At 36.6% G+C, this 22,582-nt stretch overlaps 1 protein-coding gene across 2 annotated transcripts in view; it reads left to right on the top strand.

The window, feature by feature from the left end:
• The window catches only part of LOC122813194 (fizzy-related protein homolog), an 806,647-nt gene that overhangs the window by 654,852 nt on the left and 129,213 nt on the right, over positions 1-22,582 (top strand). For both annotated transcript variants that reach the window (XM_044085371.1, XM_044085370.1), the window contains one exon: positions 2,575-2,679. In XM_044085371.1, the coding sequence (XP_043941306.1) occupies positions 2,575-2,679 (105 nt within the window). The remainder of the gene's footprint in view (positions 1-2,574; positions 2,680-22,582) is intronic.

Here is a 22,582-nt window from a genome sequence, read left to right as displayed (position 1 = left end):
TTGTGCGCTTTTGCAGCAGTTTAGACTGGAATTTGCTTGTTATCTCTGTGAAGTTGCCAGTGCAGATGGCTGTTCAAAAATAAAACAGCATTCACAAGTTCAGCTTTTTTAGTTCTGACTGATTGCATTGCCTGTTCCATGGTGAGAGTTCCTGTCTCTTTCATTTCTGTATTTCATGACTTTGTGTTTGCCAGAAATGTGATCTAGCACGTACTGGTTAAGTAGCCCTTACAGCGGTTGTGTATTGCTTGGTATACCTTAAAAGAATCCCTCTCCTCTTCAAATTGGGCCATGAATTTTATGACTGACAAGCTTGCTCATGCCTTATTTAAACCTGCTGCAGTAATGACTCTTAGGTCCATGTTTTGAAATGCAGTTTTCCTGATGCTCCTCATTTCATCTTGTAAGTCCTTGGACCTTTTGGTCATTATTTGCAGGGATCACAGTCTTTTTTTCAACAGCTTGGGTATTCTTTAGGGTCAACCAGTGTTTTATCTTGAATGAGGTTTTGTGACTGCCCAGAAACCAGTCCAGTCCTCGTTTTTCAGTGAACTTCAGGGTAAAATATGTCAGTTTTATACCCTAGAGGTGTATTGCTAGTTCAGATCTTATGTGAAGAGAGTACATGAGTTCAAGATGGCAGACCAGCTGTATGTCTTCTTTACTACAAGGTTGGTCGTGAAGAAAACCCTTTCCTTTTGGAGTGATAACTGTACTGTGCTAACCACTAACCACTTGTTGAAAAATGCTGTTGCCAGAGCCCATTGTATTAGAGCTGTGTCTGCATTCACTGCTTGCTTTAAAATGTCTTTTGGATGTATAAGCCCGGACCACTAGGTCACTGTTTCACATCTTCTCTAAGCATTATTGCTTGCACCATGTCTTCCAGAGTTGAGCCTACTTAGCCCCTTCCTGTTTATGGAGTTTGGATTCCTAGCTTTTACATTTTGGCCATTCTCTGACTTTTTCATCTAACTGCTTTAGATTCTTCTTAATTTCATTTTACTGCAGCATAACAAATATTTAGTCACCAGTTCAGTTGACCTGCGAGGGTGGTCATCTACACTGAGGACTTATTACTCTTCTGCTGTCCCACTGGAATCATGCCAGCAGAACCAAAGAATGGAAAGCACTAATAATGCAATCAAGGTGTCCTCCACAAGTCAAAAACAAAATGCTGCCTGTCAATGCATCTACCTGTGATATATCCATTTTCTTAGTGATTTCATCTGTTTACTTGCTGCCCATACATTATAATATCCTTTGTCTTTATTAGTCTTGTTAACTTCATCTCATACCCACAGTTCAGTGCCTTTCATTTCAGTACAACAATTAAGTTATGCACTGGGTCTTTGCACCCCCCTTCCAACATGCGGGGAAAGTATGGGAGTGCAGAATCTTTCATGCCTTTTTGCTATGTCCCCAGTTGTACAGCCATGGCATAAGAACAGTAGCATACAACTCTGCAACATTTCATCACACATTATTTGACAGTGCTTTGAAATGGGGCATTGTCAACGCAGTGTGTATAACAAGTTCCAGCTAGCAATAACCGCTGTAAACTGTGTTCTGCCAATTTTACAACCCGGTTACTGTTGGGACCTCCTTGTAAGACAGACAGATGTATGGTTTACTTCATTTCATCGGATGTAAGTTGTACGATGCACCAAAGTGTGAAAGTACAACCCCAAGATTTCAGAAATGCCGACTGCCACTGTTGCAAACTCAAATGAGAGAATGCACATTGGCATTCGCTCATTTGAATTTGGCATTCAGGTGCAGATCGCACTACAGCGGGGATCGGGAAATAAACACTTTCCCTTACTGTAATGCGATCTCTGAGTTTGTATATTAAAGTAGCAGCGGGGTGCAGGGGGGCTTGCCCCCTTGCATAACAATGTTTGGAGACATCCGTAAATGTCTCCTAACATTCACTGTTATGCTACAGTTGGGAAATGGTTGAATCTGGTTTTCCAAATTACCATTTTCGACATTTTGTTTCAGGTACATGTTGAATTTTCGTGATTTAAAGTCGCACAGTAGTGCAAGGCTGCAAGCGTACAACTGCCTTTCAACAAAATGAAGGTATACCCAAATGTGTACATCCTTACAGGCTGTACCTGTTTTTGTTTCCTGTCTCACAGATCATGCATGCTCAACAGATGTGGGTTATCCGTTTGACACAAGGGGCTAGACTCACCTTGTAGCCCACAGTATGATACCATGGCATGCGCTATAAGAGGAGGTGAGCATGTGCAAGTGTGATGATGAAGAAAAGAGGTGAAAGGAGCCAAGCTGAGAATGATAAGAGGATTTCCTATCCTACTTGCCGCTAAGGACTCCTAAGGTCATTTGTTATGATGAATGCATATTTCATGTTTCCATGTAACCAGGATTTGAACCAGGAGCTACACAAAAAGAGTATTGCAGATTTGTCTATTATTATAGGGTAGTCTACGAATAAAATGTATAGTTATTTGTTCCTGGAGACTGTTGCCTATTTGTGGGTAAGAAGTCAAGCTTTTCACTGTTAGTGTTCCTGAAACCTAACACTCTTTTTGGTCTTTCATTCAGGTTAGCACTCATGGCTACTCTCAGAATCAGATACTTGTTTGGAAGTACCCTTCATTATCACAAGTTGCCAAACTCACTGGACATTCATACAGAGTACTATACTTGGTAAGCGCTTTTATTTGTAAGTAGAAAAGACCTTAGTTCTTTTTGTTGGTCATCCTTTGTTCATGATACTGAGGTTCTCTTATACTGCCATTGTTTTATTTGTGGTCCATTAGTGTGTTGTATTTTATTTCATTATATTATGTCATATTATTTATTCATTCTGCTTGACATGCACTAGGAGTACCCATTGTAGCTGGAACCAGTCATTTCTTCATTTCTCCAAATTACAGCTGCAGACTCATAAAGACATGAATATAACCTAACATTAATAATACAATATTTACTTTACTTCTTCAACAGCCAGACGTGTACTTTTTACTCTGATAAAAAGCTCTACTACACACTGGTGCATTTTTTCCCGATGCCCTTATTTGATGTAGATGATTCTAAGTACAGTTTATAGCTCTTGAGTTGGATTCCATGTTAAAATGTAGTATAGCAGAGAGATAGAGTAACTTAGACTGCAATGCTTAATATATATATATATATATATATATATATATATATATATATATATATATATATATATATATATATATATATATATACATATAAACTGTCCTTGATGATTTATATAACCTACTGGTAACTGTTAACTATGTCATTGTTCCTGTTAGTACTGCTAGTCTACTGTCTCCATTTTTTCATCTTTAATCAGTTATAATATTTTATTTATTTAGTTATTTGTAATCGTTTGTCGACTGGGCTAGTCCCTCTATGTAAGCAGCCTCTTTTCAGGAGAGACCTGCTGTCATTTTTCGACCACAGGTGGAAATTTGGACAGGGCATCCGGGAACTTCCCATAGTTGTCATTGTTGTGAGTTAGAACTATTTTGGAGGAACACCTCCTATTTCTGTTCAAGGCACAGAGGTGGCCTGGAGAACCAGGGAGGCAGATGGAGAGAAAAGGAGATGATGGAATAGTGAAAGAAATGAAGGAGAAAGTGGATATCGAGACTGGAGAATGTGTGCATGGTTCTGAGGAAATGTTTCAAAGAAATCAGTTTGATGGAGATAAGTCAGCAAATGATGGATGTATAATTACAACCCTCCAGTCGGGAGGGTTGCGTGATGATTTACTTAAGTAAATGGTGGTGCAGAGTGAGACAGAAAATGAAGGAGGTGTTTCCTGGGGGGGGCATTATGGATAAAATACAAAAAGAGGATGCAGAGACAATCCTCTGAAGAATTTTGGTGAGATGGAAAAGAAAACATTTGGAGAGAAAGTAAAAGAAGGCAAAAGTAGAGTAGCAGAAAAGACACCAGAAGTACATGGTTAGGATTCAAAGTAAAGAAAACAAAGAAATGGAGAAGTATGAAGTGTGGGACAATTTAATAGCCCCTTTGGGTGTAAAAGCACATGAGGTAAGACCATTTATTCTTATTAACAATGAGACATCTTGTGACATTATATTTGACATTGTTTTTTCAATGGAAAAATTTCTTGGAGAATATGAAAAAATGAAAGACTGTAATCTGTGGAATGTTCAAATGATAAAAGCATTTAATAGGGATGTGTAATTTTGAACAAAGAGAGACTTTGAAAGGGCATTTGAAAGCTTTATGCAAAGAAGTACTAGACGTTACAAAAGTTTGACAAAAGAGGTTTATGGACTAATGGCTGGGACTGTAATATTGTGTTAAAAATAGAAAAAGAAAAAAATGATACATATACCAAGCATGATAAATGTGGAGGCAAATAAAAGTGTAGGAAACCGCTGGGGACAGCTCAAAATGTGTTTTTTGTGTCTGGAAAAGATGGGCATTTGATATGTAACTGTGACGAAAGAACATGTTATATTTGTGGAGAGATGGGACTGAAATGTTATAAATGTAACAGAATTGGAACATTTATGGTTGGTTTGCAGAAATGAAAATAAGAGTAAGGAAAAGAAAGAAAATAAAATAAAGAGAATAAATTTTAGAAGTAGAAATAGAAGAAAAAATAGATGAGGAAAACATTAATAAAGAGGACATGGAAGAAGGTTCGGAAATAAGTGATGAAGGCATAAATTGGGAGGTAGTAAAAGGGGGAAAGAATTTTATAGGTAAAAGGGTAAATGACAGAAAAGAACATTTAAAAGGATAAGTACAAAAGAAAAAAAAAGAAAGGAAATTGGATGACGAAGAACATGCACTGCTAAAGACTGGGGCTTGGTATAATGGTTAAGGTGTTTGACTCACATACACAAGGAACATTATTTGATTCGCACCTTTGGGAAGGTAATTGGTAAGGCTTAGAATGGCCTATTAAGAAAGATAGCCTAATAATTAGCTATAAACTTAAACCACAAATCTAAAGAAAAGGGGAAATTAAATTTTAGAGTACTTTTTTCTAAATGTGAATAGTATTAAGAATATAGTAAGAAGAATATGAATTTTGGTGTGGTGTAATACTTGTGATGTAGACGTGATTATATTAGAAGACACAAGATTTTTTAACAAATGAAGAAAGATTACAAACAGAGAAGCTATGGGGAGGAAAGATAATCTGGAATTTGGGAAATGTGAGATGTTTTGGAATAGCCACATTCTGTAGAAATACAGTAAAGATACTAGATTTAACTTTAGCAAAAAAAGGAGAAGATTAACCATTGTAGATTTAAAATGGAAAGAACAGGTATATAGAATTATAACATTATATGCTTGTAATAAATGTAAAGAAAGGGAAAGCTTATTTCATCAGATTTTACACTATGTAATGATAAATAACAATATTCTAATAACAGGAGAGTTTAACAGATTTAAGAGGCAAGCATAAAAAGCAAGGAAATGATGTAAGAAATATAGGTTATATAAGATGTGGTAAATTAAAGCTTTGGGACAAAAATTCATGGACTTACAAAGTTGGTATGTATAGCACTTAAATAGGTTATTTTATATTATCAGAAGCTTTAGTTATAGGAGAAGAGGATGTAGTCAGGATTTTCTGATCATCTTGCAATATGGCTAGAGCTTGTATAAAATAGGCAAAGGAATAAAAAGGATAAATGCAAAAACATGGAATGAAGAAGGAAATAGATTAGTAATACAGTCATGGAAATATTATATTACTGTGGGAACAGTTTATAAAAACTGGTCTGAATGGTAGATATTTAAAGAAAAATATAAAAATGTTTTACACTGGCAAAATGATATGAGAAAAGTAAAGAAAGAAAAATGCAAAAGAAAAGCTAATATATTGGGAAATTTAGAACATAATGATAGAAAGTACTTTGACAAAGAAAACAAATTATGTGAAAAAAATTAAGAAAGAAATACAAGAATTATTATGTAAGGAAAGATATTTTTGTTACAAGGCAAAAGAGAAGCATTGAGTTACTTAATCATATTAGTAAAGGAAGATGGTAGTGTAATAAGAGAAATGGAAAATGGAAAAGGAGAAATAGGACTCAGGAAAAGATTATGAATAATGCAATACAGTATGTACAAAAAATGTTTAAAGAAAAAGAAGGTAGTAAAAAGTTAACAGAAAAAAGAGAACAATGAGTTGGATAAGGAGATTTCTTTAAATGAGCTAGATAAAGTGTTAGGACAGGTAAATATAGATTCCGCTGCAGGCCCACATGGAATAGGGTATGAAATGTATAAAAATTTAAGGGACTGACAAAAAATATGTACTTTTAAAGATTTTGAATGAATGGTCAAATGAAGGTTTTATGTATAAAAAAATCATGTAGTGGAATTTTTAAATTCATGTGGAAGAAGGAAAATACAAGACAATTAAAAAAACTGCAGACCGATAGTATTGAATAATAATGTTTATAAGATCTTTATGAAAACAATACAGAAGAGTTTTGAAACTAAAATGGAGACTATGGAAGATAGCATGTACAGTATAAAGGGGAAGGATTGTCAAGAATAATTAATAATAGTGAAAGTGAGGGTGATATGATAGAAAAGAAGAAGCGAAACTCATGATAGGAGACCTTAATAAGGCTTTGACTTAATTGGACATGAGATCTTATGGGTAATAATGAAAGACTATAATGTACTTTAGAAATTTAGGAAATTATGTATGTCAGTGTATAGTAATAATAAAGTAAAAATACTTGTAAATGGCTGATTAAGCCAAGAGGTACTTATGAAGAGTGGTGTAAGACAGGGATGTCCAAAGAGCTCTATACTCTTGGCATTAGTTGTGAATGTGATAATATGTGAAATAATTTACAAAGTTAAGGAGGTGGGGCATATAACACCTAAAACATTAATAATTCCAGTTCTGTTAACATATGCAGATGACATTATTATAGTTGCAAAAAACAAATGTTGAATAAAATAAGTAATAATTTGAACAAATGAGTGTCTGTAGATGATAGAGATGACTTTAGATAAAGAGAAGAGTAAAGGTTTATGTGATGTAATAAAAATCATGTGTATATTTTTTGCAATGAATGAAATGTATGTTGGGTATAACATTTTGGAATAACGATACAACTAGAATTCAATGGGATAAACAATAGAAGAAATAAAATAAACACGTCTTTTCAGGAGAATATATAAATTATCATTCAGAAAAAAAATATTTGATACACTTACTATTGATGGGGGAAAAAGAGCATACTTAACAAGTGTATTTATGCCAGCAGTATTTGAAAAGGAATTATTGTGGATATTTTTTCATTTATATGAGATTCTAGATTAAACCCAGTAAAAAGAGGAGTTTTGTATGTAAATAAAGAAGGAAGTTTGGGGTTAATTAACCCAGTGGTATATGCTATTTCATTAAATTTTTTCAAAATGTTGAAGTGGATAAATGAAAAAGATGAGAGATTAATAGTAAAACTGTATAAATATTAGTTTGATATATTTTGGATTATGCTAAAAAAGAGTAAAAGAGAAAATTAGCGTATAAATGAAGACATGAAATGTTACCAAGAAAAAATATTTTTGTGGAAAATAAAAATTGATAATATTGAAAAAGATAGAAAAGTATAGTATAAGAATATAATGATAAAACATTACTGTGTAAATCCATGGGAAGATATAATGGATAAAAGATTACAGCTATAAAAGAAGCAAATGATCTAATCAGAAAGTAGAATGTCAAGATTTTGTGGAGATTGGTAATTGATAAATTGACAGCAAAAGGGAAATATACCATATAAAAAGAAAAGTGGTAGAATATTGTCAAGAAGAAACAACTATGGAAATGGAACATGGTTTTGAAATGTAAAAGAGAAGATTTTTTTGAAGATATAAAAGAATTAGATAAAATAAACATGGACATGATTAAATAATGATATTATAAGAATAGAAGTAAAGAATATGTTAAAAGAATAGATACAAAGTTATTTTGTGACATATTTGTTATATGGAATGAAAGAATAAATTAAGTAATGTTTAATGGTAAATGGATTTTAGCAACAATATTAAGTGGAAACAGATAATGGTTATGGAAGAAGGAGTGGGGTCAATAGGAATGAAACTTTAGTATGCTTGTAAATAAAATTATAAATATGTGTAAACAGATTTGTATATTTGTATTTATGTAACTGTAGTCTTTGATAGATGTTGTGTGATCTTTTACCTCCACCTCAGCTACCACCAACTCAAGCAGATAGAACCTCAGTTTAATGTCTCGTCCAAAGGATGACATGCTCAGGGGTGCAGCTCCCCCTTAATACTGCACTGTAGTGTCAGCAATCCAGTCACCTGGAATTGGAGTAGAACCCCCAACATTTTGGTATTCCAGCACCAAAGGTGATACCTGTTGAGCCACTGACACTGCTAATATGACATCTAGGTGCCTGGCAATGGCTTCTTGACTGCATGAATAATCCTGCACCAGGATCTGAGAATGTCAGGTTGTTCAGGTTGCTGTTTGAATAATTATCATCTTTTTTGGCTCTGTGTTATGAATGTTCTTGTATTTTCCAAGAAATCATCATAATATAAGACATTTTCCCTAAGTAGTAGGTGAATACAGCAAATACTGTATTCCATATTTTATGCAACATGCTAAATTTGGCAACTCGGCTAATAAGAATTTTTGTTAAGTACTTGTTTGCTCATTTGTTCTCTTCTGCGGTGGTGCAACAGTGGCGTTGTTGCCTCACAGCAAGAGGTTCTCCCGTTCAATTCTCGGCTTGGGTTGAGAGTGCCTTCTGTGTGGAGTCTTCATGTCCTCCCCGCAGTCGAGTGGGCGTTCGAAAGACATGCGTTGAACGAGTGTGCCTTCACAGAAGGTTGGGCATCGGGTTGGCAACTCAACACCATAAAAACCAACTGCCAATCATTAGCGGACTGGAGTTCCGCTGTGGCGACCCCTAACCGGGAAAAGCTGAAAGACAAACAACAACAACTTGCTTGCTCATTTGTTGATTATTTCTCTGTGTTTGTTTAGTTATGTTTCCTATTTGGCTTTAGTGTATAACAGAGTTTAAACTGTGTAATTACAGTTTTCCCGCATTTTCCTTAGTGTTACATTTTTTTAAGGAGGAGCAGTGATTTAATCTGTGTGTAGAGGACAGCAGTGTGGTTTAGTATTTAAGATCTCTGCTTCGTAGTGCTGGGGTCTGCAATTCAAGCCTGACTCTCAGCTGAGTGTTTATGTGGAAGTTGTTCATTCTGCTTGTATTTGAATGTTTTTTCTCCAGATGCCTTGGGTTCCTCCCACCTCCCACAAACAAGCTGTTGAAACTCTCCATATATGTATTGCATTTACCCTTGCTCTTGTGACCTGAATCTTGACTGAAAAGCGTCTGTGGGTCATTTTAGTTACTAGTTAACCAACAAATGAATTCTATTATAATCAGTTCTACTTGCTTTAAAGTTCTAGTTGTGTTTGTAATAGTTTTTGTCTGTTCGTGATAGCTTTTACAAAGGCTGAAGGAACCTTCTCATTCATTTTCTGGATCATTTCCTGGACTGTGGTCTTATTTCTGTAGTCTTCAATTTTCTGGGAGCATTTAGGCTGAAAACATATTCTGTTTTAAGTGCTTTGGTTATGATGGAAGAATCTGTTAAAACAAAGAAAAAGCCCCCTTATAGAAAAGCACAAATTCCACTGAAACACATACTAGTTGTGGAAGGCTGTAGTCTGATGCACTAACCATGTTTGGAGGGATGGGTTAGAAATGTGTCTGCGTTCTAACTCCAGCTCTCCATTTTCCATACAGGGATGCTCTCTGAATAAGGAGTATGGAGCATGTTTCTACTCCTGCATGGCATTTGTTTTACACATTTGCCAAAATAATGCTTGAAATGAAGCCTTATTTCTAATAAACTTGTGTCATTTCAGTCAGTGAGGAAAAAAAGAGTATGCCCACTATTCCTCAGCTGTTTAATATCAACTCAGTAATTGTATGTGTGATCTTTTTTCCAATAGCTGATTTGATTAAAATAGGTAAAAATTATTAACGCTAATAAAAGATTATTTCAGGCTTGTTTATTTTGTTTATACAGTAGTGAACCATGGACATTTCCAAAGATATGTAGTGATTTTATATGTTCACCAATTATGGTTCATCATAAGGGTCATTGCTGTGGGTTATGTATATCATAAGAATCTTTGCTGCAAAATTCGGTTATCTGTATAGGAGTAGCCAAAGACAGACATCTTCCAGGGCTTTCAGTAGCTGTATGCTTCCAAACTTGAAACATTGAAATCTCAACTGTTGCCTTTAGAGAGAAGACCAGGTGTAAAACAGAGGTGTTTATGCAGTACCTCAATTCCTTTTTGCAGCCTGAGGTAAACATTCACTGTCCTTACTTCAGATGACATCGTGTTACTCTGACTTTCTCTCTTCAGTCACTAAAAACTTCTGCTCTTGTGACCCTATTTGTCTCTGAATGAAGTATATTTTTTTCTAGTTGAGGATAATCAACATCCCTTGAAACTGTTATGAAGTGTTGTTGTGACTGTCAAATTCCCCCAGAAGAATCTTATCTTCAATGTATCTTATGCCAGGCCAGACTTAGGCTGATTGGGTACAGTAGAACCCTGTACTTGTCACTGCAGTTTGTAGTCCAGAAAGGTACCTAAAAAAAATCGCCACTTTGAAGACAAAATAAAATGAATCTGCTTGATACTGTAGCAGTCTACTTGCTACAGGTGTAACAAGAATCTTGTTACAGTCAAACTACCACACACTGAGTGCTTCGTTCGTTACTGCAAATGCAGTACTGGGATTTCGTTAACAAATGTTGGTGCTGCACTCCTGCTTCATTGACACCTGCTAATTGAGAGCCCTAACAGCATCTGGAACAAGAAGAAAAAAGTTTACCTTGAAGACCAAAAGATGCAAACAAAAAAAGCTCTTCCACTCTTAAGACCATAGTAAGTTGTTTCATTCACATGTAACAAGCAGTTTGGTACAGTTAAGCACTGACATTTTGTCCGTTTTTTGGCTGAACATCCCTGATTGATTTTACCTCATATTTTTGCCCTGCCCCTCTTAGAGTGTTTGATTTTTCTAGTCCATTACAGTGGATTCCAGTCAGTCAGTAATGCCAGACTTTAAAGTTTCATAGTTCATATTTAGAAATTTCATGTTCATTCAAAACCTGTTATTCTATTAGCTTGTAAGTAAATTAGAGAAATACTTAGAAATTGTCCCTGATTTTACACACTTGTTCCCCCATTATTTTGTCTTTTATAGAATTCTTGAGCAAAGAAGTTGAGTGGCATGTTGCAAATGCAGTATCAACATTCATTAATGGATGCTGCCATACCTCTCAATCATCTAGAATTCCACAGAATGTTCAGATTTTTGCCTCATATTTTTGATCTGTTGTTCATAATATTTGTTAGGTTTACTGACAGATCCTTGAGGATGGGAAGGAACTGAGTGATGAGGGGATTGTTGTCATTTGGGGCTTCCCAAACATGCCCCTAATTGGATCCTGCAGTTGCTAAGGCCTGCCCCATAGCAAAGTCAGTTTATGTTTGGGGAAAGAGCATGGTTTTGTTTTCTGTTCATTATACTGCATTTAAAAAAAAACATATGTGGGTTAAGAATTATATGATAAGAAATTACAGGGTATTTCCTGTACTTCTCTTTCTACATCACAGTCAGGTGCTGTATTTAAATCTGTTGAAGAACAAAGACAAATAGAATGCATAAAGTTCAGAAACTTAAAACTGTTGAGCCTATAGGCTCCATTAAGGGACAGGCCATGGATACTCCTGAAGCATTCTGTCCAGGGGGTTCCACTCCCTCACCAGGGACTGGAGTTCAGATTTATCCACCAGCTTCAAAGGATAAAGCTCACTCATGTTCACCTCTGTGCTCCAAGCTAGATGCATTACTTTAAGGGACTCTAAGAGACAGTTAAGGCAGTCTTGAGTTTTTCTTTTTTTAGTGATAGTCTAAAACGATTCAACAAGGTGTATGTGAAATTGGGGAAAAAAGTAATAAATTAAGTCTTTCCCAGGATATCTGCCCTATTCATTCAGGTATTGATGTTGCAAGGATTTTTATCTCTAGAGACCACAAGTGTTTCTCCTACTGCTTAGAAATATATTTTCATGCAGTTTTGGTGGAAATTCCTGTAGCCTATATATTATTTAGACAGATACCCAAACAGAGGCAAACTTTTTCTGTTAAGGAGCAAATATTTGGGGTCAGGCAATGGTCCCTCAGACATCAGAGGCAACTGTGTTCAGAGGTTACAAATACATAGCACAGGAGTTTTGACATGACACAAAAGGCTACATCCAGTTTTAGGTCATAATCCAATCTAAACTACCTCTTGGCAACATAAAAAATGGAAGGAGGAGAGCTCCTGAGATACCATCATTGGAAATTGAGGGTGACAAAGACTATGAGTTGATATTTTGTGAGGAGATGTGTTCCTCTTTGAGATATGATATTCGGTGACATTGACAAGAGTTCTTTACCCTGTTATTCTTATGTCAAAGATATGCCATTTGGTGACAGTATTAACTTAATTGCAATAGCACTTCATATGCTGTACCAAACAAACAATCAGACAAACAACAGCAAAAATAAAAAACGTTAATTTCCTAAGCAAATGCAAGTAAAGCCACTGAAAATCAATAAGCTTAAGCAATTTTGAATATCAGCATTTTTGTTTTACTTCTATCATATTTTCAGTGAAGGAGGACAGGGACTATATACCCAACTATTCCTAAAAGGACTGATATATTTTATAAAATGCTTGGAAGCACAGTTACCTGTAGAACCTAGTAGCTGATCCTGCTACAGTAGAACTAAACTTCTGTAAGGGAGCAGGCATCATTCACCCTCACTTTAAGACGACTCCCATCAGAAAAAGCAAGCAGGAGTGCTTGATAGATTTGGGATGGAAGTCCACACTTTAACTACACTGACTGTCAGGGCTGTAAATTGCCAGACCCATATGGCTCAATGACAGTCTGATATCTTAAAACAGGCTGACGATCTCAGTAAGAAAACTGAAAATCCCTGTTTCAGGGAAAAGCTATCAAAACTTGGATCATATAATGTCAGGAGCTAAATGTAGTGCAGAGTGCTTGCTTTTGAGCTGCTATTTCTAGTTCTTTTATAAGAAGGCACTCATAATTGAAAACCTGATATATTTATTTTGAAGAACTCATTGGAGACTGCAGCAGACCTGAAGCCAATTTATTGCTAAGCAGAGATTGAATATCGACTAACTGTTTAGTGCACCACTTCACCCCCCCCCCCCACGTACTCACACACACACATTTTAGTTTAGGCCAGCAGAATAATTTTTAACTGGGTAAATGGTATTTCACTATCCATAATGGAACACAACCCAAACCCATTTGTGCCATTAGCTTCAGTAGGTAAGTCAGATGGTAAGATGCTTTTCTAACACTGTGATTTTTCTCAGATCTGGAACTTGTCCTGGGCTCACTGGTATAACAGGGGGCAAGGTGAGACTAGATTTTCAATATATTTTTATTAAAATATTTCCAACTAATAGAGCATAGTGAATAAGCCAATATCATAAACATAAACTCAAACTATTTATTAAATATTGGAAAGCAAAAGATATGCTTAGGCAATGGTTTATTGAAGTTCAATGTTATTTACTTGTTACACATAACACTAGTAACAGAAAAATTAATTACTTATAACATCTGCGAATACACATATAAAACATTTAAAATCTTATTAGCAGTTAAGTTCATCCTGCCACACCATCTTTAATGATTAGTTGACCAACATATAAGCAGCAGACAGGCACACTACCCAGCTGCTACTACACCATCCGTTGAAGCTTCTAGAAACCCTGAATAAAAATGCAACCTGGTCATTTTTTAAAATGTTTATACTGTAAGCATAAATTGTCATATTATGTATTTATAAATTATACATAATTTTTCCAGAGCATTGTATTTACCACCTTGTAAAATACTTGCGTTTTTTTCTGTATGCTTTGCTGTACCAAGTACCTGTCATATGTATATGTAAGTTTATATTATGAATGTGTACATTTACATTGTGAATACAATTATTTTTCTTTACATTATGTCACTGTGTTGTTGCTGCCATATTGGATCAGGTTTTATCTGAAAAGGATCCTTGAAACAACCCACTTTCCCTGGTAAAAAAATTAAAGAAGTATATGCTTGCATACTGTTGATTTACTATAGGAAGCTTGACAACCACAAACTCTATTCCCACATGCAAGAATAGATCACATCAAAAGCACATGATGCCATGAATTACTATAATAAGCACCTGAACTTGTCTCACCTCCTTGCAGGACTCATGCTAGTTTTTATTCCTGGGTTCTCAGTAGTAGGAAGTTTTGGCGTTCAGTGTTTTTCATTCTGCTTGACTTGTGCTGTCTTCTTTTTCAGTGTGGTCTTTTTTGCTTGTGGGAATCAAGTGTGTGGTCATTAAATTACCCATAGACCAAGACCATGCCACGAGAAACTCATATCTAATAAGGTCATCATGCCACCTTCCAGTTATTAAATTATCTCTTAAGCATATCACTGATATTGTAAACATTTAATATGTCTCAGTAACATTCAGAATTTGATGAACTGAAAAAAAAAATAGAAAGATAGCCACATAGTTGTAACATAATATTCTGTGATTGATAGCAATATTAAAGAGCAGATCTCCAAAGTTTCAACCTGAGCCAGGTCCTCAACCAGTAATTGTAGCCAGGTTAAATTATCTTGAATAAGTACCTTACTTTTGAATTTATCATTTATGAATTCTCACAATAAAGCTGCCATTTCACAGTACCAAAGCACAAGAAGTTTGTTAGTTTCCAATCGTGGATATTAGCCTCACCAAAGATAGAAGAGCTAGTTCATGGTTTATCTTTTTCCAGAATCTGATTAATGGACTTAATGGAGGTACATGCTTCAAACAATCCATTCAAGACTGGAAATTGAGTCACGTAATTTATTTGATTCATCAGAACAGCTACTCTTCCAACTATACAGTCAGAATTAAATCCATCTGGGGAGTTGTTGTTCATAGCGGGTGCTGATCTAAGAACATCTGTAGTAAGAGTGCCTCATGCAGAAGATCCCTGAAATAATTCTTTGAAACCGGACCTGTTGTTCCATGAAAATTCCTGGAATCCATTTTTGGATCTCCCTAGTCATATCCTAGAAATATCTTTGTTGATTGATGGCCTCACTATTGCATGCTTATTGTTGGACTTTGGGCAAAAATTGTTTTCTTTCAAGCAGTCCCATTAATTCTCAAGTTCGTTATGTCAAATATTGTTCTAAAATGTCTACTCAAAAGCAGTTCTGCAGGCGAGTGTGTGTGTCCTATAGTATAATTTGGAGTTGGTTTATGGTTTATTAGAAAAAGCTGAATTTTATCGTCACTTTCCAACTTGACATTTGACAGTTTCTTCACACCTGCCTTTCAAATATTTATATGAATTTTTTGAGCTATCCATTAGTCGTTGGATGCCGTGGTGTACTAGTGGGATAAATTATCCCATAAATTCTTCTGAAGTAATCCCTTTTACATTTGTCAGTGACACTATGTTCAGGTAAACTGTAAGCAGCAAAATGTTTTATCAGATGACTAATGGTAGCTTGAAGTATGATTTCAAGTTTCTGAAACCCCTCTAACCATTTTAATTATTCATTCACTATTATAATTATGGTATTAATAAATGCTGATTCAAAACTGATTTGTAATCTTGTCCTATATCCACCCAGAAGGTCTCATAGGTGTAATGGCACTTGTCTAGGTGTTCTACATTCCATCTAACATGGTACAGGAGCACTGCACATGAACTTAGTGTCTTCTTCTTCTAGCTTTGAAAACCAGACTACCCTTTTATGTATCAATCTCCTTTTAACAGTGCCAGGGTGACCTGTACACAGTTTTTCAAGTACAGCTTTTCTCAGTTATAGGAAACAGTTTATTACTACTCAGTTTCCCTAAAAAACACAGTTTTTTCCCCAGTGTAAGTTTGAATCTTCTTTTAAAAGCATTTTCAAAATCTCATTAAGGTTTGTTGAAGATGGGGTTTTGCCAGCCTTGTATCACAAAACTTAACACTCGTGACAACTGTGGAGCAGTTCTTCTGTGTCATGTTATTAAATCTGTTCAAAAGTAAAGTTCCCTGATTGAAAAATTTACAGATTCTGTGATCCCTTCTGTAAGACTGTGTATATCATTTGAGGTAACAGAACCTCCATTAGCACTGCCATGACTTTGGAAATTTTGTCCTTGTTTTGATGTCACAGGCTGGATGTATTATTGGTAATCTACAAATTCCTGTTTCTGCCATGAAATGCAAACTCTTAGGCTCATCAAGCAATATTAATGAGGGTTTATAGCCAGTAACTAATTTGAACTCACTCAGGGTTAGCAGTAATTTTTTTACACTCCTAAAAATAAAGCAAGGGCCTCCTTCTTCATTTGAGATTACTTCATTCAGTAAGAAAAAGAGTTCTAGATGTGTAAAAATTTGCCCCAGGATTCATTAAAGTCTGTAGAGCCTACATGGCTGTACAAAGCCATCTGTGTACACATCCATGATCTTCCCTCAGCAGTGTGCCATGCATATTAATGGTGTGGCATGCCTAAGTGTGGTCCGAACAACATGGATATTGAATCTGTGCAACACCAATGGCACATCCATATACCTGTTAGCCTGTTAAGCTGACCAAAAGGGGTAAAAGGCAATTTATTTCACTAATTTTGATTTATTTTAGTTTTTTATTTTATGTGCTTGTTTGCAGGATGTGGCACTTTATTTAGCTATGCCTAGCTGTGCGCACCTATACATCAGACATGCACCAGACATCTAAAAATAAAAACAGATGTGTTCAGTTTTGTAATTTTTCATGGTTATGTGCTTGTTTGTGCAATACGGCACATTATTTAGCTATGCTTAGCTCTGCGCAACCATGCATTAGACATATGCCAGACATCTAAATATAGAAACTGGATGCTTTAGCTGAGCGGTGTTTAGCACCACCCAAACCTGTACAACGAAGCTGCGCTACACTTACAGTGGCACCTTTGCAGTATATCTGAAGATACATGAGCTCCCTTCAGCACTGTAGTGATAAGATAGGTTGAGTGATGACCTGTAGTTTAGTAGGTCCTAGGTTTGAGTCCTGGGCAGTGATAGCTTTTACATATACTGCTGTGAAACTGTGTCTAGTCACTGAAACATCGGTTCACTTTAAATTTGATTATTGTACTATTTAGAAAACATTTGCAATGCTAAACATCTCTTAAATATGGGTAACAATCTTTCCTTGTTTGCGCAGTGCTAAGCTTCACTTAAACATGAGTTGTGCAAGTTTGTGCAATGCTAAGCGGCGCATCACATTTTTGAATGTTTCAGTATGATGTGCAGTGGAGGGAATACACCCTATTTAAAGGGCAATGGGCAGAAATCACACACTATTCCTTGGAGACTGATCTTGAGTGTGGATATGGCTGTCATGGAGGAAGGAGTGTGCTTTCGGATACCACATTGGGGTGTTCAAGTCCATGGTTTTTATTGGACTCCTGGTACACCACCATGGACCCTGGCTGCTGCAGGACAACTATCTTGGTATAGAAACTAAGTCTGAATCCTGGGATAGTTTGGCAAGTAACTTGACCAGTGCAACTGGTATCTCCCGCACTGCTGAGTAGTGTATCGACTGAAGAGGGGTACTTTGGGGCACTGGATCCAAGAGACACGGGCAGGGATCACCCCACAGATATGCAAGTATGTTTTCAAGTAATTTATAAATGTACAAGCTGAATCTGTGCAAAACTGTTATGCATAATGGTTTCCCTCTCTTACCACAGCTGCAGAAGAGAGGGCTTGCAATGTGTGGTCCCATGGCAGGTGTTTAGCCATGATGTGGCAAGTGCATGTTATGCAAGAAAATCAATAAAGTAAATTAACGCATAACTTAATAAAATAAAATAAGTACAGATTTTGCAGTGTTAACAATCATGTATGAAATACGTGGACATCATAGACTTTCATTAACATGTCAGTGCATGTCTGAATTCTTAAAGCAAGTTAAAGCAAGTAAGCATGCATTGCTGTGCAGCATAGCTTCCAACCATTAGTTAATGTTGCTAGATTAAGAGTCAGTGTTGTGGTCTGCCCATTGTCAGAGATGTTCTGTAGATTATAGTCAATAAATGAGTACAGTAAACATGTAAATTAACAGAAGTCCTAGACAGCTATCCATGTATGTAAGAGCAAGGTTTGAAACAACATGAATCAATAAAGTGTGAAATGAGACAGTGGTCTGATAATTTATTATTTCAAATAAAATGTTCAGTATTACTGTAGTCACTGCTTGTGGTTTCTAATCCCACACCAGCCAGCTGAGAAATTGTGTTATTTTCAATACTGGTTTTGCATTTCATCAATAAAACATAACCATGCTTGCATGTGAAGGTTATACCCATAGACCTGTACAATGACTGTCCAGCTGTCAAGTGTAATTAGTATACATGGACATAACTCTCAACTGTCATGATTTTTGTAGAATGCACTGAATATTGCCCCATACGTCTGGTCTGTTTGGTGTATAATCTTGTTTTACTGGCCAGTCTCTGCCACATTGGTGAGGATCGGTGTTATAAAAAAAAGGCAGTCCACTGAATTGTAGGTATTAAACACTCTCAAAATGTATACCTATAGATTTGTGCAATGACTGTCCAGCTGTCAGGTGTAATTAGTGTACACGGATGTAACTCTCAACTGTCATGATTTTTGTAGAATGTACTGAATATTGCCCCATACGTTTGGTCTGTTTGGTGTATGATCTTGTTTTAATGGCCAGTCTCTGCCACTTTGGTGAGGATCGGTGTTATAAAAAAAAGTCAATCCACTGAATTGTAGATATTAAACACTCTCAAAATGCATTTTAATGGCAAATGTGTTATCTGAACAGCCTGCTTCTATTGTAAGAGCACACTGTGTGAGAATGTTCCCTGTTGTGCTTTTGTGCCACCATGTATGGCTTGGCCCATAGTGTCCCGTGCCAAGAGGTTGAGAGGTATGTACGTGGAACATCATATATCCAGTATAAGCAACATTGGATGATTAATGGATGTGATATGATCTAAACTATAGTGTGTGTGTGTGTGTGTGTGTGTGTGTGTGTGTGTGTGTGTGTGTGTGTGTGTGTAAGGAACAGGGTAGTATTTCAAATAAGAAACCTCATAGCAGTCAGTGGTCTCCTTTCTTCTATCACCCACCCCTTCTTTTCTTTTATTTAATCAATATATTTACTATTATAATTTTGCTCTTTTCATGTTATTACCTCATGTTGTCCTTATGTTTAATTTAATGTTGCTTTGCTGTTAAATAAACTTTTGTTTACATTATTTATTGTGTTCCTCATTATATTTTTCAGTTTGTTTCCATTAATCATTATTGTTTTCTTTTATGTTCTTAATTACATTTGTATGGTTTACGTTTATTTTTCTGTTATGTTTCTTTTTACCACAGCGGAACAAGGTACGCCAGTTCCTGGTGATCCACCTAACTTGGCTCCCCTGGCTGAGGCACTGGGGTCCAGCACGTTTGAGCCAGAGCCTGGTGGCATTTCCCCTGCTGCTCCTGCTCTACCTGCTCCTTCAGGTAGTTACACCCCACAGGCCAGGAGAGTGCCCCTCTCTGTGAGTAGAGGCAGAGGGGATGCATTTGTCACCTGTGAGCATGGTGCATAGGTTTGTGCAGTATACTGTTGGAAAACATGCTGTCCATCCTGGAGGGCAGTCTGTCCCCAGGCACCATTGTCAGCCACTGCCTTCACAGGAGCAGTGAAGGTGCAGTGCTGACAGTTCCATGGGTGAGGACTTGAGTCACACTGTTAGTGTCTGAAGTCCATAGGACCCAGATGCCCCAACCCCTTCCCAACCAAGGTGTTGATGCCCTCTTGTGCCCCTCATTAATTCTGTCTGCTTTCTTGTCTGTCTACAGATGTTTCCTTACCTTCTCAGCGTACCTTCCCCCACACATACCTGTGTTCCTTCCCCAACATTACACTGCTTAAAAAAAGGGGGGGGGGCACCTTTCCCCCCAAAAAAAAATTCTCTCCCATGAATAGATGACCATTTCACACGTGTCAAATGACGCACTTAACAATTGGCTTGATAACTCCGTTATGTTGTCGTCACCCCTCTCTCTGGGGGTGACAGTCCAAATTCAGCTAAAAATCTTTGCAAGTGCACAGCTGTTGCTGTTGAAGAAATTGATAGCTGTGGTTCTTTTCTGCACCCTTCCTGTACTTTCCTACCTGCCTTTGACTATGTTTTTCCTCCTTCTTGCACCACATTCACCATTTTTCTATCTCCCCAATTTTCTTTTCTTTAAAGAATCATTGCATGATGCTGTACTATGCGCAGCATCACTCAGCTAAGCCAAATGGTGTTGCAGTATTACATATATGTGAGAGCATAATAATCACAGCCAAAAAGTTCACCTACACGCTATTTCAAACCCAGTACCATCTGACTTGTAGTGCATCAACACACCAAGCCACACAGCCAATTAATTAACACAGGTGTTTTAAGCAAAACATAGTAATTGACATTTTCTCATCACTAAGTGTGTTTATGCAATGCTGAGCATTGTGCAGCAAATCTGCTAAAAGATTAATGGAAAAATAGGAATTTAACTGGGAATCTGTTAGAGAAATAAATTACTATAAAGCCGTACACATAGTAATAGGTGTAAATGAGGTATGCACCAGCACTTCAGTGTGCAGTTATCTGTACAACATTTAAAAACACATCTGTTCTGTCCCTGAGTCTGTACCTCAATCTGTTCATAGGTAGGTACTAGGCTATCGGCCCTCGGGCCTATATAAGCCTAGCCAAAAAAGTTCCCTGGCTTTCGCCACCCAAGAAAATTATTTTCCTATGCCCCTGTCGAGCAGAGCCACAGAAGTGATCCCCAGGGTGAATTTCCTATTTCCCATCCAGTTGTCAAGATTTTTCTTAAAGAGGGGTAATGAGGAGCTTTGTTTGACATTAATGCTTAGTCTGTTCCAGAGCATGGGAAGTCTCTGGGACAGGAATCTATCCCTCCAGCATGTTCTGTTTATTGTGGTGGCAAGGTTTAGGTCCATGGAGCATGTGGCTCAGAGAGATTGGGATTTCTTTAAGTGTAGTGTGTCCAACAGTTCTGGGTTTGACATGGCTTTGTATGTTGAACAGAAAAATCAGGTAGACACCACTAAAGGAAGCCCAGAACACACGAAACAACTGAATAAAAATTGGGTGAACCACCATAGAAAAACAAATAAGACGAATGGTAAACGTTTATTCCAACAAGCAGTCAAATTCTCAGGTACCGGACAAGCGCTTTCAGCTTAAAGCCTTCTTCAGATCCTGAGGATTATGGTTCTGAGATCCCTTTTATGCTGAAGTGGAAGATGGGCTGATTTGGACTTTGAGTCTCTTTTTGAGAGAATTTACTTGGTTACTGTTGTCGCATTGGATCTGCGCGGAGACTTGGGCAGTGGTTCCTTGAATGAGAGAAAAGAAATCTCGATCAGAAGACTGAACTATGTTTTGATAGGTCAATTAAAGAGGCGTCACCTCTTTCTCCATATTATGTTGGCTGATAGAAGCTATGCACCTGATTGGGTATTATTGATACAGGAGGCAAAAGCGATTGGAAATAGAAGCCTAGTACGTGATTGGATGCTCCTGTTACAGGAAGAATTAATGATTGGTAGATGCAACTTTCCATATGATTGGAAGCTGGTCATATAAGAGAAATTGGATTGGCTAGAAGTTCTATTTCGGATTGATTGCTGCCGATATACCAGGAGTAACTCAATGGCTAGTTGAAATTCTGTATGTGATTGGAAACCGTTGAATAGGAAGAACAAGTACCAAGACTAGATTGGTTGGAAGTTATGTCTGTTACATACTATTGGCTGTGCAATACAAGTAGCTGAAATTGTCTTTAACAAAGAAGATATCTTGAATATCAAATGAACAATGCGCTATGATTGGTTATTAAGGCCAGGACCAATGAATTTAATTGGCGGGTGAACGCAATGTTAAAAACAATGAATATTGATGTTACGAAACTGCAAAAAGTTTTAAATATTGAACAAATATGAAGTTCTGAGCATGAATAATTCGCTGTGATTGGCTATAAGCGCAATGTTAAAGTTACATATATCAAAGTCGTGAGTTTACCAAAGACTTTTTAAATATTAAATGAACAATGCAATATGATTGGTTATTAAGGCCAGGACCAAGGAATTTAATTAGCGGATGAACGTAATGCTAAAAATAATGCACATAGAAATAACAAAACTGTGAAAAGTTTTAAATAATGAATAAACATGAAGTTTTGAATATGAACAATTTGCTATGGCTGGCTATTAAGGAAATATAGCCAGGATCAATGAACTTAACAAGTGAATGAGTATAATGTTAAAGTAATGGATATCGAAGCCATGAGATTATCAAAGACTTTTAAAAAGTATTGAAAGCACAGGAAACTT

Source organism: Protopterus annectens, chromosome 10.part0 (assembly GCF_019279795.1).
Source record: "Protopterus annectens isolate FY-2018-M chromosome 10.part0, PAN1.0, whole genome shotgun sequence".
Taxonomy (NCBI): Eukaryota; Metazoa; Chordata; order Ceratodontiformes; family Protopteridae; genus Protopterus; species Protopterus annectens.
Note: the sequence above shows the minus strand (reverse complement) of the source record. Positions and strands in the feature narration are given on the sequence as shown.